Below are 17,928 nucleotides of genomic sequence, written 5' to 3' on the forward strand. Positions count from 1 at the left end.
TCAGAAGATCTTCCTGTAACTGCTGTGGTCAGATCCTACATCAAATTTAACTTGCAGTTAGGCCAGGGATCCAGGACCCCAAGTCACACCTGATCTAACCCCAACTCCAGATTGGTAGCTGCCCTGTTCACTACTCCAGTGAGAATTCTAGAGCCTTGACAAAAAGTGACAGACTGCAGGCTCTAAAGCTGAAGAGTTTGGAGTCAGCTTTGCCACATAATAACTATCTGGACAAGAACAGCAATGTAAATCATGGTCAAGCCCAGTTTACCAAATGTTCAAAAGCATAAAGCTTCTATCTTGGTTTCTGAAACAGAAGTACTTAAAGAATAATCAACTCCCTTTTCTTCAAGAACACCCATCTCTCTGCACACTTCCTTGTCTCTCTGTGTTCAGTTGCTCATCTCAAGATTATCAGGACTTACAACAAATTCCTGACTTTCCCTTTGACTCTCTCATGTCCCGCAGTATAACCCGTGACACTGGCCCAGCTGCCTTGGATCATCTCCCACCTTATTTTTTGGCTCCCTGGAAATCTGACCTCCAGAATGTGCCTTAAAGTGGAAACTTCCAGCTCTTCACATGCTGTACCTGGGTTGAAGCTCACATCATCACCCACTAGGATTACTGAAAGTCCCCTAAATGTTTTTCTTGCTTCCTTTTACTCACCTAAGTACCACAAGGATGATCCTTTAAAACAGAAGACATATCAAGTATTGGGGGATGGTCTGATGTATTTTGATGCTAATTAATAAAAAAGCCATCCCACCTGGGCAGGGCAGATGAGATAGAGGGATGGCTAAGATTCCCTCACTTAGAGGAGAAAGAAGAATTCTGGGAAGAAAGAAGAAGAAGAAGAAGAAGAAGAAGAAAGAAGAAGAAGAAGAAGAAGAAGAAGAAGAGAAGAGGAGGGAGGAAGGAGGAGAAGGAGGAGGAGAGGAGAGAGAGGAGGAAGGGCCACAGAGAGAGTCCCGAGAGGAGAAAGAAAAGGACTGCCACAAGGAGGAAGGAGAAAGACCCAAGGAAGAGAGGAAGACCACCATGGGTTAAACGGAAGAGAAGTACATGGTAGGCATGGATGAAGAATAAGCCCAGATGTAGAACATTAGCAAGTATTTGGGATTATGGATGGGAGGTAGCTTGATAGAAGTTATTAGAAGCAGATGGCATGGGATTGAGGCAGGGATCCCATACCTGCCCCACTATGAGAAGTAGTTTAGATGATTAATGTCTGCCCTGCCCCAGGTTAACTAAGGCTATTTTAAAATAAAACAAGTGTCAGTGTCTTAATTGATTGCTAGCCAGGCATACTGATATACTGATAATACAGATAATTTATAAACAACAATAATCAAGTCACAGCTCTAACAGAGTCTGCCAAAAGATCCCCAAATTACTGGAAGCAAAGGCAACACTTCATTGTCCTACAAGGGTCCCATGATGTGAATCTGAAAAGCTTCTAGCCTTCTCTGGGGCTCATTCCATTCCATTTTGAAGTACACCCTGTTCCCTATCTACTCTTAGCAGTTCGTGCCCAATGCCCATTGTGCTCAGACAGTAGCCTAATCTGCTTCTAAACACACCTACTTGCTCACTTGTTCTGCCAAATTTGAGTATTTTCTTAAATATCAACTATTCAGTGAGAACCCCCATTACCATCCTGTCTGCATATTAACCACCCACTCACATGAGAATCCATACTTTTCTGTCATTTTTCCTACAGCACTAATCACCATATAATAAACTAAACATTTGATTTACTAATTTATTGCCTGACTGCACCTACATATAAACTTCCAAGAGTGAAGTTTGGGTCCTTATATTCTCACAACATTCCCAACTGTCAAACTATTTGGGAACTAGAATAATATATTATTGAATGGAAGGTTCAAGATTTTGTCCATCACCAGTCTGCTACTTAAATTTACATCACAATGTTTTGGCTTATATAACTTAAAAGAAGAAACGATTAACTTTCTTTCATTTTTCAAAGATTTTAGTTTGTGATCACTTAGTCCCCTTTCTATGTTTATAGGTTGAAGCAGAAAATCATGGCAAAGAACACAGTGTCAGGCAGAACTCATTTCACAGTGGCTAGGAAGTATAAGAGCTAGGAAGGAACTTGGGTGTGGTGAATCTTTCCAAGCCATGCTCCCAGTAACTGAGTTCCCCAAGAAAGCTTCACCTTCTGTAGCCCCCACCACTTCCCCAGAGAGTACCACCAGCTTGGGAGGACTTCAACACACAAACCCATGGGAGCTGATGTATATTTATGACAAATGCAATGTCTGATTCTGTTGCTAAGGATTAATGGTGCTGAAAACCCTCCAGTGGCCAAGCACAGGCATGTGTGAGGGTGCCCCCGCTCAGGTTGACAGGAAAGGACCTGATGTTGAGGAGAAGTATATGGCAAGAGATACTGGACATCGCCCAAAGCCAGAAGCGGAGGAGAGGACGGAGTCTTTTGTTGATTTTCTGTGGAATGATGGGCTGCAATGTTGGTAGCCTTGTGTTTGGTCTCAACACAAGAGCCACTGCAGACCTGGGGAGCTATCTGTCCTTCAATAGACAATGATGGACAAGGCCCCTCAATCTGTTTCGAGTGAATGAAGACAAGTGTCACTGACTTAAGATGGGGACTTTCCCCTTTGGCTCAAGCATTCTACATTCCTGGGGGTGCCTATGAAGATTGCTTCTTGCTGAAAACCTTCCTTAGTTCCAACGTAGAAAGAAAAAAAAAAAAAAAAAAAAAAAAACAAAGAGCAAAAACATTGATATATAGGGAACATAGCGCTTGCTTATTTTATTTTTACCTCTGTATTTCCTTAGGGGGAAATATGAGAGGGGGACATGGGAGTAACCTCACATTTGATTCCTTACAGACAAAAAATAAAAATGTAGTGTGGTATAGTCTATCAGAGAGCTCTCTGAAGTCAGATGTCCGCTTCTGAGTTGCTTTAGGAGAGTGGTTCTGAACTTCGTGGTCAAAGGACATTTTCACAGGGGTTACATATCAGATATCAAGTAGCAAAGAAAATAATTTAATGCTTGGAGGTTACCACAATATGGAGATTTGTATTAAAGTGCCACAGCATTAGGAAGGTTGTGAATCACTGCTTTAGGAAACAGTGGCGCTGGTCGGTGGGGCGGCAGAGGCAGGTGGATCACCATGAGTTCGAGGCCAGCCTGGTCCAGGACAGGCAAGGTTAAGCAGAGAAACCCTGCCTTGGGGAGAGAAAAATAAAAAAAAGGAAACAGTGGCATCTAATAGACACCTTTCTATGGCAGGGGACCAAGTAATGCTGGAAATAAACTAGTAAAAGAATGGATGGACATAATATAGCCCATTAACTCATCTCAATTCAAGGGTGTCCCACAGTCACTATACCTGTTCTGAACTTGAACAAGTACTCTATGCTAAGGCCTAGGATCCTCCAGTTCTAAGATCTCCAACAATCCCTAGGAGGTGCAAGAGCCCGAATGCCTTTCTTCCCTTCTAGCACTCTTCGCTATAGTACTTTGAGTAAGTAACATTTGAGTAAGTAATAACAGCTCAAACTGTGTGCTCTCAGCTGTGAGCGCTCAGTTACAGCTCTGCAGTTGGTGGACTCCTGCTCTAGTGTATTTCCTGAGATCTACTTCTTTAAGGGTGACACAGCGCTCCTGATGTGGGTAGATTGTGTTGTTGGGAGGCTGAGATGGAAGTCATCATAGCAAATGTTTGTCAGTGAGGAATGTGAGGGAGGGGCAGAATGCAAGACTGTGAAGACAGGTACAAAGAAGTCTCCATGGAGTACTCCAATGTATCCCCTTTTCTGTCACCCCAGCAAGTGCACCCAGCAATGGGGTCTGGCCACAGGCAACATGAGTCTCTTCAACCCAGGTTGTCCTCAGAGATAGCTGATGCCTGGCTCTCTTTATACAACATAGTCTAAGCTGTGGAAAGCCTAGGTTTTCTCTTCCAAGAGACAGGTGGTGGGTTTCTTTGGCACACAAGCACTCTGCCTATCCAATAAGACAGCACAGCTACCATTTCCCTGCAAGAATCTCACACTGACTTCTCTTCTTCCCACCAGGATATATAACAACTCTCATTGTCCCTTTATTACTCACTATCGCATTTCCAGAGCTGGGCACACTGCCTGGCACCCAGTAGGAATGCAATAATGCCCGCAGAATAAATGCACCATTAAACACTGAACATCAGCATAAAAGCACAGATAAAATCACACACAATTAAAGAGAAACTGTCCCCAGATGAGTTCAGTGTGGCATTGAAAGGAGGAATAAACAAAACTGACAAGGAATTTCAACAGAGCAACTGACAGGATACAAACTGAGCTTGGTCTTGAGCAAAACCCTATACCCCTGCAAGTTTAAACCAAGAAGTAGAAAGATGGACCATGATGGACTCGGAAAGAGGAGGGATAGACACACCTATTTTCTGCATTTCCAGTTCTGCAGAATGATGTCTTCCTAGTGTCCTCACTGACCCACAAAAATACATTTTCATCTTGATAAGAAGGCATCAAAGGAGTCACTATGTCATCCCCAGACTTTGCCAAGTTTGCCCAATTAGCAGAGAGCTACAAACCCCTAGTAGGAGCAGGTAGTACCACAGTAGAGAAGGTATTTACTCTTTGTCATGAGAGAAAAGAGAAACCATTAGGAATAACCCATGATTAATGAGAATGCTATGATTTAAAGTCATAGAGTGTTGATTCACTCTCCAAAGAGATAAGAGAAGAGGCAGAGAGATTTTAAACATAGAAGCCAGAGTGCAACACACACACACACAAAAATAGAACTAACCAAAAAAAAAAAAAAAAAAGACAGAAATTTCTCTCTCATTGGCCTTGGCCTTGGTGTAGAAGAACTTTAAAAACCAGGTAAGGTTAAGGAGGAGCTTTGGGCAGGTGCTATTAGAACAGTCCAACATCTATAGTAATGTGCTGCTTTTCTTTCATCTATGCTAATGTGATGTTTCTCTGTCATTCAAATATACATGCTATGCTCATGATCTGACCTTAGACAGTCTCATATACTTTGAAGTAATGATAACAGCTCAAACAACTTCTAAGAAGAGGATCTGGAGAAATGGCTCAGTGGATAAGAGTACCTGCTCTGTAAGCATGAGGTCTTATGTTCAAATCCTCAGCAATCACATAAAAAGCCAGGCATAAATGCATATACCTATACTTCAGCATTGAGGAACTTATATATTACTGGACAGATATTCTAACAGAAACAGCAAGCTTCAGGAAAAACAAAACAAAACAAAGAAAAACCAAACCTTTCTCAAAGCAATAAAGTGGAAAATTATAGAAAACACCTGATGTCCTGCTGTGAATATCACTAGTGCATGCACAGGTATGCCTATCTCCACACTCATGTGTATGCACCTCATACATTATGAAAATAATAAGAAACCAGACAGGAAGAACAATGATTCAAATCCAGCTTTACATACATATTTTTTAAATGTCTCCTTTATTTACTATAATTTATTCAGATATTACATCCCAATTGTTATCAACTCACTCTACATACATACATTTTAAAAATAACAATCCACAGTACTGGTGAGGACAAAAGCCATAGAACATTTCAAACACTTCCCCATCAATAGTCTTTACTCTTGCCTTGAAGAAGTATGGGAAGGGCACATCTCTACATAAATATCTCAGTACTTGGAGACTTAAATGGCAGAATCAAGTTGGTAGGAAGGAAGGAAGTGAGGGAGAGGATACAGAAAGATACAGTAAAAATCAAAGTCCATTTGAAGGGTAATGTGGAAACCCAATATATAGTAGAAGCCAACTATTGGGGAAGACAAAACTCCAACTGTCCACATCTTGTCAACAAAAGAAGTTTCTAGTATCAGAAACTGGTTACATCTAATTGAGTTGTTGGCCAAGGTGTCTTATTGGAACCCGCAAATAAGCTAGGCTGTTGTCAAGACTACAGTTTGCTCTCCACAAACTGACAGCTGGAACCTACTACTTACTTACACAACTCATTGAACGTGGAGAAATTGAGCTTGTGCCTGCACAGAGCCTTCACTCCAACAGGCTAGTATCTTTAGTACAGGAAGTTACTCTGCATGCTACTCAATGAGAATTGTAAACACCAACTCATCTACAACCCCTTCAATTAGCAATAATGTACTATTTTGAAATAATGCTACTGTGGCGGTGGCACAAAGCTGGTGGTAATAACCAACCTAATTTATATTTGATTTGACTTAAGGCCTACTCCACAAGAAAGAACCCATACCTGATGCTGCTGGGGGTCTAGGAGCCCAATACTAGATAGGCCAGGGACTGAAAATAAAATCAAATACTACATTCCATTAAAAGAACATTAAATGACTCCTGATTACATTCTACACATTGATAAGTACCTTGCTCAGCCATCATTAGAGAAGCTTCCTCCTGCAGCACATGGGAACAAATATATAGAGAAACCCATAGTGAGACAACGTACCAAGAGTGAGGGACCTTGGAAAACTTAGCCCTACGTGGGAAGTCTCTATCCAATTCTCCCTCAGAGAACACTGCAGAAGAGGACAGGAAAGAATGCAAGAGCGAGGGCAAAGAGATGAGGGACACAATGGAAACAAGTCCCTCAAAATTAACAAGATGGACGCACATATGAGTTGACAGAGACTGAGGCGGCATGCACAGGGTCTATGACAGATGGAGTCCTAAGATGTGAAAGGTGAAGTGGACATGTGCCATGTCTGTAATCCAGAAAGTATTTCCATTAGAAACCAATTGCTGCATGCTCAGTACTAGATGGCCAAGAGAAAACATACTCAATGGAGGCTCCTTTTCTCATAATGTTGTATCAGGGCTTTTATTTATCTGTTTGCTATTATCTTTTTATTTTTAATTTTACTTTATAATAGCTTCCAGTTTTGTCTTCTTATGGAATTCCTGAGTATATATGAACAACTGGGTCTCTGAATCTATATTTTCTTTTTGTATGTTTGTATAATGCTATTCTAATGTGTTAGTTTTTGATTTAATATATTGCATTTTATTTTATTTTATTATTGTCCATTAGAAGTCTGTTTTCTAGTAGAGACAGAAAAGTAGGGGGGAGGGTTGAGTCCAGATGGAAGGGAAGATAGGAAAAAAATGGTAGGGACAGGATATATTATATAATAAAAAAAACCTGTTGTTTTCCCTCCCCTCCCCTCCCCTCCCCTCCCCTCCTCCTCTTCTTCCTCCTCTTCCCTCCCTCCCTTCCCTCCTCCTCCTACTCTCTCTCCTCTCTCTCTCTCTCTCTTCTCTCTCTCTCTCTCTCTCTCTCTCTCTCTCTCTCTCTCCAGGGTTTCTCTGCATAGTCTTGGTTGCTCCAGGTTGGCCTGGAACTCACAGTGACCAGCCTGCCTCTGCCTCCCTGAGTGCTGGGATTAAAGGCATATGCCACCATGACATTTACATTTGTGATTTCTTACTGATATTATCCTTAAGCTCATGTCCTTTCTCAGATGTAAGGCTTGGGTATGGCTCAGTGGTAGCATGCTTGCCTAGCACATGCAAGGCTCTAAATTCAATCTTTAGAACCACTTTCAAAACAAACACTGGCTAAGAAGATGGCTCAGTGAGTTAAAGTACTTGCCCTGCCAGCACAGCCACCTGAGTTTAACCTCTGCCATTCAAAGGAAGGAAGAACTGACTCTCAAAATTTGTACTGACCTCCACATGTACAATATGTCATGTACATCTATGGACAGATGGATACACACACACACACAAGCACGCATGCACGCAGACATACACACGCATGCGCATACACACCATAATAATATATAAAATACATTTTAAAAAGCTAGCATGGTTGTATTGCTAACTCCTACCTTTGAACTTATGGAATACGGCCCACAGCTCCGCAATGTCAGTTGCAAAGGTAATGTCAGTGTCTAGGACAATGACTCTCTCAAGGTTGGCAGGTAGAGTCTTGGTCAGAACCAGCTTCATCAGGCCATAAATCCCAGAGTAATGTTTGTTGGGGATCCAGGACACCTCAGACTGGACATAACAAAACAGAAAGAGAGAGAGAGAGAGAGAGAGAGAGAGAGAGAGAGAGAGAGAATTGCAATATGAGAAAAAGAAAAAAAATCACCACAAGGATTCTTGGCTTAAATACTATAAATCATACCTAGACATAAATAAAATTAAATGCAAAACTGTTAAATAAATAAAAGAATACTCTTTAAAGATTTGTTCATTTTGTTTTAACACATTACGTTCTTCTGGGAATAAAAATGTATTTAACACACATAGGTCTAATATACTGGCTGTAAAGTAATCATTAAATGCAAATTCTATGTTGAGAGCTTGAAAACAGAACTTGTTACTATTGAAGAAGTTATATGGGCCCACTGAAGAAAATACATATGTGCAATAAACAAACAAACCAAACACCTCACCGTTCATAGGTCGAATTATTTCTTTAATTCATTCAACTTCTGTGGCATTAAAGATCACTACACTGGGCTGGACAGATGGCTCAGAGGGTAAGAGCACTGGCTGTTCTTCCAGCAACCACATGGTGGCTCGCAACCATCTATAATGAGATCTGATGCCCTCTTCTGGTGTGCAGGTGTACATGCAAGCAGAATACTGTATAAATAATAAATAAATATATTTTAAAAAGATCACTACATTTCATGGTATTTTTATTGTTTATGCTACCAGTGCCTCTTCATGGAAATGAGGACCTGGTCAGCATCTGTGTAACGCTGGACATCTGAGAGCAATGGAAGACAGACCTATATCACTTATCTCAGGGCTGCAGGGATTACCTGACAGAAAAGGAATAACCAATGTCTCAGAGGTAAGTGGCATGAGCTGCAAGGCTCACACTTTCATAGAACTTGTTATCAAAACACTACACCAAAAACTACACAGAGCCCCAGTGTGATTAAAAAAATGTCCTCATCTAGCAGCTCATGCCTTTAATCCCAGCATTCAGGAGGCAGAGGCAGGTGGATCTCTGGGAGTTCGAGGATAGCCTGGTCTACAAAGTGACAGGACAGACAGGACTACAAGAGAAATCCTGTCTAGGAAAAAAAAAAAACAAGAAACAACAACAAAAAACAAACAAACAAACAAAAGCCCAACAACAACAAAACCTCATCTATGTAGGTCATTTGTGAAGACCACATAGGAAAGATATGGAGCATGTGTGTGGAGGGTTTGCATGTGACCTGGTTCCACATTTTAATTTCAACAGATTAACACTGAATATACACCTTTTAATGAGGATGAGGACACTACCTCAGAATTCCAGACAATATTCTTCTTCTTTGTCTTTATAACTCCATTTAGAAGACATTAGTCTTTAAGAAAGTATGCAAGACTAGCCGAAGGGGCATGTCCCACGAAAGCCTTCACTTACCAGGAAACTGGGACAGAGGGGAAGGCATCCTATTTGGGACTCTAAATGAGAGACGCATGGGAGAATAGCAAAATAAAAGGATACAGAGGGTCCTAGAAATCTACAAGTAGAACAATATGATAGGCAGATTTGGGCCCAGGGGTCCCACTCAAACTAAGGCACCAGCCAAGGACAATACAGGAGGTAAACTTTAAACCCCTTCCCTGATCTAGCCAATGGTCAGAATATTCTCCACAGTTTAGTGGAGAGTGTGATATGACTTTCTCACGTACTATGGTGCCTCACATTTGACCATGTCCCCTAAAGGGGGAGACCTGGTGGCACTCAGAGGAAGGACAGCAGGTAGTCAAGAAGAGACTTGATACCCTATGAGAATATATAGGGGGACGTAATCCCCCTCAGGAACAGTCATAGGGGAGGGGAATAATGGGAAAATGGGGGGGGGGGGAATGGGAGGATACAAGGGATGGGATAAACATTGAGATGTAACAAGAATAAATTAATTTAAAAAAATTTAAAAAAAAAAAAGAAAGTATGCAAGCATTGGGTGTGGGTGGCTCACACATATAATCATAGAACCTGGGTGGCAGAGGCATGAAGACTGCTAAAAGATCACAGCCAGTGTGAGCTACCCAGTGTCATCCCTATCTCACTGCCACTCTATTCACAATAGCCAGAAATCTGAAACAACCTAAATGCCCCTCAATTGACAGATGGTTAATGAAAATGAGGCATATATATATACACATACATACATACATACATACATACACACACACACACACTATGGAATTATATTCAGCTGTAAAGTAAAATTACAAATTGTGACAGTTCAAAGGACAAAACTAGGAAAATATATACTAAGTAAGTAACCCAAGCCCAGAAGAACAAATGTCGCATGTTCTTTGACATCGAAGGCTCCTAGCTCCAAGTCTTCAGAGGTGACTACATTAACTACTGCAGAGGGATTGGGCTGTGGAAAGAAAGGGCAATAGCAAGTTGCAATTGATCTGAAGGAGGATATGGGAAAATGGAAAGGACTTCAATTAGGGATGTCAGTGCAGAAGTAAAAGGAGGGTGATGTAGCGGTAAGGATGTCTGAAAGGAGAAAAAAAGAATCCTATTACTATTATCTAAGATTTCATATACTACATGTAAGTCCATATATATATATATGTAGTTATGTATGTTTGTGTGTGTGCGTGTGTGTGTGTGTGTGTGTGTGTGTGTGTGTGTACTTTAAATAAAAACAATGACAGCATGGCAAATAACCCAAAGAGTGTAAAAGTGGTGCGAATATCTTGGTTGTAACCAATAACTTACTACTTGGACTTAAGGCTCACCCAACAGGAGGGATAGTGTACCTACTATTGTAAACCTAGCTAAATATTGGGTTAGTGAGGCCATGGTTCTTGGAGAGAACCAACAACCACTACTTTACTTTACAGCAAAATTCCGAACTGCATTCTAAATATCTATCCTTATACTCACAAATAAGTGTAGCTCTCACTAGCTCAAGATAACTTCTCTGTGAAATAGATGGAGTCCATTACAGAAAACCAGAACTTTTCAAAACACAGAGAACAAGAGATGGTATGGCATCCAGTACCAATTGATACACCTACAACACAACTCCTACACCTAAGACTTAGGAAAGATTGAAAGAGCCAGAGGACCCAAACGGCTGCTGTGAGATTATATTTCCTAGAATGTCAGGGAAGCCACACTCATGAAGTCTCAACAACATGGCTGCCTAAAAAAAGACCTCAACAAGGACAATATCAATAGAAATGCCAACATGGAAGTGAAGAAATCTCATGGGCCCCTAGCCCTATACAAAGAACTAGAGATGACTAAAGAATTCTGAAAACAGGAGAAATAAAAACCCCTGCCAAGTGACTGTCTAATACTGTCAGTCCTGAAACCATATACATACAAGCAACGTTATACAGACTGAGCAGGTTACATATGCACTTGCACTTGTTTTTATAGAAATATATACATTCATATATACATAGATACACACATATATAACACCAATTAAAGAAAAACATGCTATAGTTTTGAAAGGGGAGTTACATCAAAGGGGTTGGAAGAATGAAAGGGAAGAGAAATGATATAATTATAGTTTAATTTGAAAAAAACAAATTTAAAATGTAAGGATGAGAATGTATTTCCACAGAAATTTCATCAACATGCTATAAAAGTAAATGAACAGAAGGAAATGTCCATAAACTGATCAGCAAAGGAAGGCAGATAGGTTGGTAAGGTTGGTTTGGTAAGGACACAAAAAAAGTACCAACATAGAAATCTTACATATGGTATTAAGAGGGTAAAGGCTGCTCTAAGACATAGAGGAAAAAGAAGCCCTGCTGGAGCTCCTATAACCCACTGCATGTCTCATGCTCACTGCCCAGAATTCTTTACTATTCATAGGTTATATAAAAACATATGTTTGCTGCTATCTCTTAGGTTTATCTTAGTCCTCTGAAAAAGGAGACCGATGGCCAGAAAATTCAAGACACTCAGATGTCTATACCATGTGTCCATTTCACAGGGAAGAACCAGACACTGTTCATAATCTGTCACCTTGTACTCAGGCAGTATGGAGGACAGAAAGAAAACTGACATAGGAGGTCAAGTCCCTGGTTCTATCAACACAAAAAGTATTTAATCTCTCTGAGCCTTAATCTGTAAAATGGAGATGGTTCCAACTTCATGTCAAAATTAAAGGCAACAAGGGGATGGATTACAGTGATAGAGCACCCATCTGGCATTCAGAAGCCACTGGGTTTGATAACTAGCACTAAAACAAACAAACAACAAACAAACAAAGGGCTGAATTAATTTCTGGCACACAAAAGATGCATAGCAATTATAAGATTTGGCCCTTCTTCTTCATTCAGTTCCCTCAGACCAAGTACTTACAGAGATGTATCTCGTGTATGTGTGTGTGTTTGTGGGGGAGGGGGAAGAGAGGGTGCTGTATCTCGTGTATGTGTGTATGTGTTTGTGTAGGGGGGGAGAGGGTGCATGCATTCAACTGTGTGGAGGCCAGAGGTCAGCATTACGTGTCATTCTTCAGGCACTACCTACCTTGTTTTTGAGGCAGGGATTCTTTTTTTTTTTTTTTTTTCTTTTTTTTTTTTCCTTTTCCCATGAAATCTGAACTCATGTTTTTGGTTCTTGTTTTTGTTTGTGTTGTGTTAGTTTGCTTTGGTTTTTAAATCTGGATGTGTGGCTCACATAGTAGTTTTAGCACCACCACCATGTCTGTCTTTCTTTCTTCTTCTTCTTCTTCTTCTTCTTCTTCTTCTTCTTCTTCTTCTTCTTCTTCTTCTTCTTCTTCTTCTTCTTCTTCTTCTTCTTCTTCTTCTTCTTGTAATACTATTTTATTTTTCTATATTTTATTTAAATAACTTTTTCAGATGACACCCTGATTGTTAGTCCCTCACTTTTCCCATTCCCCCCTCCCTCTCTCTTTCATCCTATTCCCCCTCCCTTAGGCCTGTGACAGAAGTGGACTGCCTCCCCCACCACATGATCACAACATATCAGGTCTCATCCAGATAGCCTGCTTCCCCTTCCTCTCCACCAAAGAGAAGTGGTCAAATAGGGGCACCCGAGTCCAGGTAAGAGTCAGTCCCCCTTTCTCCACAGAACTGTGGGAGAATGTGCTGTCCATTGGCTAGATTGGAATTGGAGGTCCAGGTTTATTACATGCATTGTCTTTGGTTGGTACAGTAGTTTGTGCAGGCACCCCTGGATCCAGATCCACCAGCCTTGATGGTCTTCTTGTAGGGTTCCAGAACCCTGTGGGTCCTTCTATCTCCCTATTCTCCCATACCTCTCTTACCTGGATTCCCAATAGCAAGTCCCAGCATCTATCCTGATCCCCCACTGAGTGAAGACTCTCAGAGGGCATCCATGTTGGACTAGTATCCAATTATAAGTGAGTATATACCATGTGTATCTTTCTCAGTCTGGGCTAACTCACTCAGGATGATCATTTCTGGTTCCATCCATTTGAGGCAGGGATTCTTTCTTAAGCTGGAATTTCCAATTAGGTGAGTCTGGCTTTTCCTGGGGAACTACCTCGCCTTCATCTCCCCCAGCACTGAGATTCCAAAGAAGCACCGAGGGGTCTAGGTTTTCAGACGTAGGTTCTGGGCATCTAACAGAGGCCCAAGTACTTATATGGTAATCGCTTTACTAACTGAGATAGCTCGCCAGCCTTATGTCTCTGCACATGCACTGTGTTATTTGTCAGGAAGCCTGGTATACATAACAACATAAATGCTTAGGCTGTAGAGTCAGCTATACCTGAATTCAAGATCCATTATCATCATTTAATTGCTAGTCATGGCTTCTCTAAGGTTCTACCATAAATAAAACACTTCCTACTAAAAATTTGCTTCATGGGTAGAATCAGCCAGCACACCCAAACTTGAAGGAGAAGGCACTATCAAAAGGACTAACACTTGCCATGTTTACAGAATTAAAGGCACTCATTGCTACTCAGGGAAGCGACAAGGAAGAGAATAATATTATCTTGCAATGTGCAATGCCAGGCCAGCAGTTACTAAAATCCCTAAAAAGTAGTCACACAGTGACAGAGTGCCTAGATCCAGCAGTGACCTCCAACTAAGGGGAATAACACACTTGTGACAAATCACAGGGTTGGATCTAGAACATCCATCCCATTCTCTTTCTCCTCTAGTCCTCCAATCACCTGGTAGGCACCCCTGAAGAACAACCAGTGGACATATAAAGCAGAATTTAAACAGCAGCACAAAGAGAAGGGAAAAGGATCAGAAGGACCTGAGTGGACATGTCTAACACTGCGAGCATAGCCAATAGTGTTGACAGGGAGGTAGAAATTAGATACTGGTCAGAGTAAAGCATGATTATTTTTCAGTGCAAAGCTAGGTCAGGTGAATAGGGGGCAGTAGAGGAGAGTAGTCACCATCCAACACCCCCAGCTCCACTCCACACAACCATGATGTAAACCTGTAATTAAAATCTGCTAGAGGAAGGAATAGGAAGACCGCTCAGTGAGCAAAGTGCTGAGTGATCAGGAGGACCTGTTAGGATCATCATAGGCCACATAAAAAGGCAAACATTTGTAACCTCAGTGCTTGGAAGAGGGTGGCAAAGAGGTAAATGGATCCTGGGCCTCACTGACCAGCCAGCCTAACTGAATTGATGGGTTCCAGGTTTAGAAATACTACTCTTCAAAAATTAAGGTGGGAAACAACTGAGGAGATACCGCATATCAGTTTCTGGCTTGCAAATGCAAGCACACAAAAGTTCTCAGCCACACACCCACACCAAGAATCTGTTAGAAGAAGATTCTGGGATTTTTTTTTTCTTCTAATCTACATCTTACTTCCCTGGGAGTTAGCCTCCCAGTAAACTATCACCTTAAGATCTGTCTGGGACCTCAGCAAGCAGTTCCCTTCAATGCCCTTATAAAACTTTTCCTTGTGTAAGCCCTGGCCTTTGGACCTCAGCTCCATTTCTTTCCTCCCCAGAGAATCTGCCTGAACTGAAGCCTGGCAATCAGAACTCCATGCTGCATAGCAGTGCTATTTAATCAGACCTTTGATTAACTTATCCATCTATTTTGGTAACTATCAAAGCAGGAGAGCTTGGTGAAGACTGAGAGCCACTGTGTTGGGTTAAGCCATCTAATTAGATTTTCCTGACTCTCAGTTTTATTTTTAACATAGATGTGAGACACTTGGATGCATCACAAAACCATGAGACTACAGGAATAAATTAATCTCCACGTGAGTCCAGGCCTGAATGTCGCCCCAAGTGCCCAATTTAATTCATAATCAATTAAGTCCAAGTGTTCAATTGGAGGTAAAGGAGGCATGTGAATGAGTTTGTATTTAGAAAGAAAACCACAGGCAAGGCTAGAAAATGAAGGAATCCTTGGGGGAAAGAATGTAAAGTAGGTGAAGCAGATACATTTATTGTAATAAGCTCATCTCAAGACCCATATGGCTTCTACTGCTCTCTGCATCTTCCCTTCCTCTGTATTTTGTATTTTTTCTTCATTGAAAGCCACAGTCATCTAGGAAGCACCTCCTCTCTGCCTCAGGCTGGACTGGAGCTCCTAAAATGAGCTATCTCACTCTGCCATGCATACCACACTAACACATTGTGCTTAATTTTCCATGTTTGTCTCTTGAGTTTGACTGAAATTCATTGAGGCTGAGAAAATATCTTTTAACAATACCGTGGCAATATCCTACATGGTCATTGCTCAAGAATAGCTTAATAAATGTGAAGAACCTTAGTTTGGGCTCACGTCCTAGCTTCAATGTCCCCTTTTACTTAAAGCAGAGATATCAATAACTGCAAGTCCATGGTCATGCCGTGTGACAGAAGACATGTGGCTTGTTGAAACTGAAATACTGACTTAATGAGAGCTCTTAATGTTGATATGAAATACTGCCACTGGGACAGCAAAATTTGCTAGGCAAGCAGGGCCACTATGAAAGCAACTTTCCTCCTCCCTATATGTCAACATCATCAGTATCAGAGCTCAGCTGACTGAGATTTTTGATTTTGATCAAGGAAATACTTGATATAGGACAGGAAAGAGGTGGTTACAGATGTAGTTTGGCAGGGGAGATGCTATTCATCACTTATGTAAAAGACGTAAGTGAGGTTTGCCTATATGGAAGGCTAACAAAATTACAACCTGGAATCTATGAAAAATGTAATGTCTCTAGGGTGGAATGCCAAATACACTGGCAGACTCTGGGTAGAAGAGAGTGTGTGGGAAGGGTCACCTGTGTGGCTTTTCTAGGCAGGTTCTTAGGGTATTCACATAGGTATTGATCCGCCTCCCACCCAGCAACAAGCTCCAACATAAGGGTCATTAAGTCATAGGGTTTATGGTATATAGATAAAGGAAGAGAACGCTATATAACCACTCATATCCAAATATCCAACAGAGACAGAAGCACCTGCTGGAGTCACTCCCCACGGTTGTCAATATGACAAAGGGTGCGCATAATTAAGATACCAAAGATGAAGTTTGCCTTAGTGTAATGGACAGGACATTATTCCTGCGGTAGCTGTTAATAATTGTAAGCAGCATGGATGAAGCTTTAATTAGCAACCATGATTGCAGTCTACTGGACATCCATAAGGGATCAGAAGTGATCAGAGCTTTCAGGTTTCTTCTCAAGGGTGGATGGAGGACACGGGCAGTTCAAAACTCACCTCGTTGAAGCTCTGACACTACATTACTCATTAGGAACTAAATGGTGTTTCTACAAAGCTCTATAGTTGACTCCTGGGTATACTGTACACTAGGTAACCCTGTAACAGTGACCTAGAAAACCTGCCAGTGTGGTGATGTGAGCATTGGAACCTAGAGTTCAACTGTGAACTCATCTCCAAAGTGATCAATTCCAAACTAAGGATTGAGGGGCAGTGGTGTGCCAGTCATTAAGCCAAGTTTTTGGACTTTGATAGGTTATTAGAGGCAGGTGGGGAGGCTGGTTTAGCCAAGAATGGATGCCCACTTGTCATTGGAAATGCTGATTCTCAGTAGCCCCTAGGATACTTCAGATATGACAACATAAAAGAAAAAAAAAAGCATTATCATTTACTGAGTGTCAAGCATTTTGGAGAGAGCTTGTTAATTACTAAGTCCTCCTATAAGCCTTCCATCTGCTTATAATTAACCACAGTATACAAAGCTTGAGCTAAATCCTTCCTGCCCCTTCTCACTACAGTCCATCTACACTTTTGGGTTCATTTAAGGTCAGAATAGAATTATCTCTCCATCTAAACACAGCAAGCCGTGTGTGTGTGTGTGTGTGTGTGTGTGTGTGTGTGTGTGTGTGTGTGTGTATGTGTGTGTGTGCGCGCACGCGCACGCACGTGAGTGTGTGCACGAGTGCACACATGTGCCATCTACAAGATGTCTTCTATGCTTTTTGAGTCAAAGTCTCTTTTTGGCTTACCAGTTAGGCTAGGCAAACCCCAAGGACCTCTACCCTCTGCTCAACTCGATTACAAGCATATACCACCATGTCTGATATCTCTAGCACAGTTCTGGAGAGCACACTTTCCTGCTTAAAAGCCAAGTATTCCACAGGCAGAACCATTCTCCCCAACAAGGAAGATAATTTTTTGGGGAGGATGGAACACTTTATTTGTCTCACATTCCTACATCATTAGTTCATCACTGAAGGAAGTCAGGACAGGAACTCAAGCAGGGAAGTAACCTGGAGGCAGGAGCTGATGCAGAGGCTGATGCTGCTTACTAGTTTGTTTCTCATACCTTACTTGGCCAAGAAAGATAATTTTTAAAATTAATTCTGTGAGTGTGGAGACAGAGAGAGACAGACAGACAGACAGACAGACAGACAGACAGACAGACAGAGAACACCATAGCGTACATGTGGAAGTGAAAATAACTTGTGGGAATCTCTTGTCTCCTACAGTGTAGATCTCAGGTATTGAACTAAGGTCATTAGGGTTGTACAG

The 17,928-nt window shown here is 41.4% G+C and overlaps 1 protein-coding gene across 4 annotated transcripts in view; it reads right to left on the reverse strand.

Annotated features, from left to right (window-relative positions):
• Large1 (LARGE xylosyl- and glucuronyltransferase 1) overlaps positions 1 to 17,928 on the reverse strand; it is a 497,928-nt gene that overhangs the window by 186,206 nt on the left and 293,794 nt on the right. For all 4 annotated transcript variants that reach the window (XM_051168561.1, XM_051168560.1, XM_051168562.1 and 1 more), the window contains one exon: positions 7,868 to 8,039. In XM_051168561.1, the coding sequence (XP_051024518.1) occupies positions 7,868 to 8,039 (172 nt within the window). The remainder of the gene's footprint in view (positions 1 to 7,867; positions 8,040 to 17,928) is intronic.

Source organism: Acomys russatus, chromosome 26 (genome assembly GCF_903995435.1).
Source record: "Acomys russatus chromosome 26, mAcoRus1.1, whole genome shotgun sequence".
Classification (NCBI taxonomy): domain Eukaryota; kingdom Metazoa; phylum Chordata; class Mammalia; order Rodentia; family Muridae; genus Acomys; species Acomys russatus.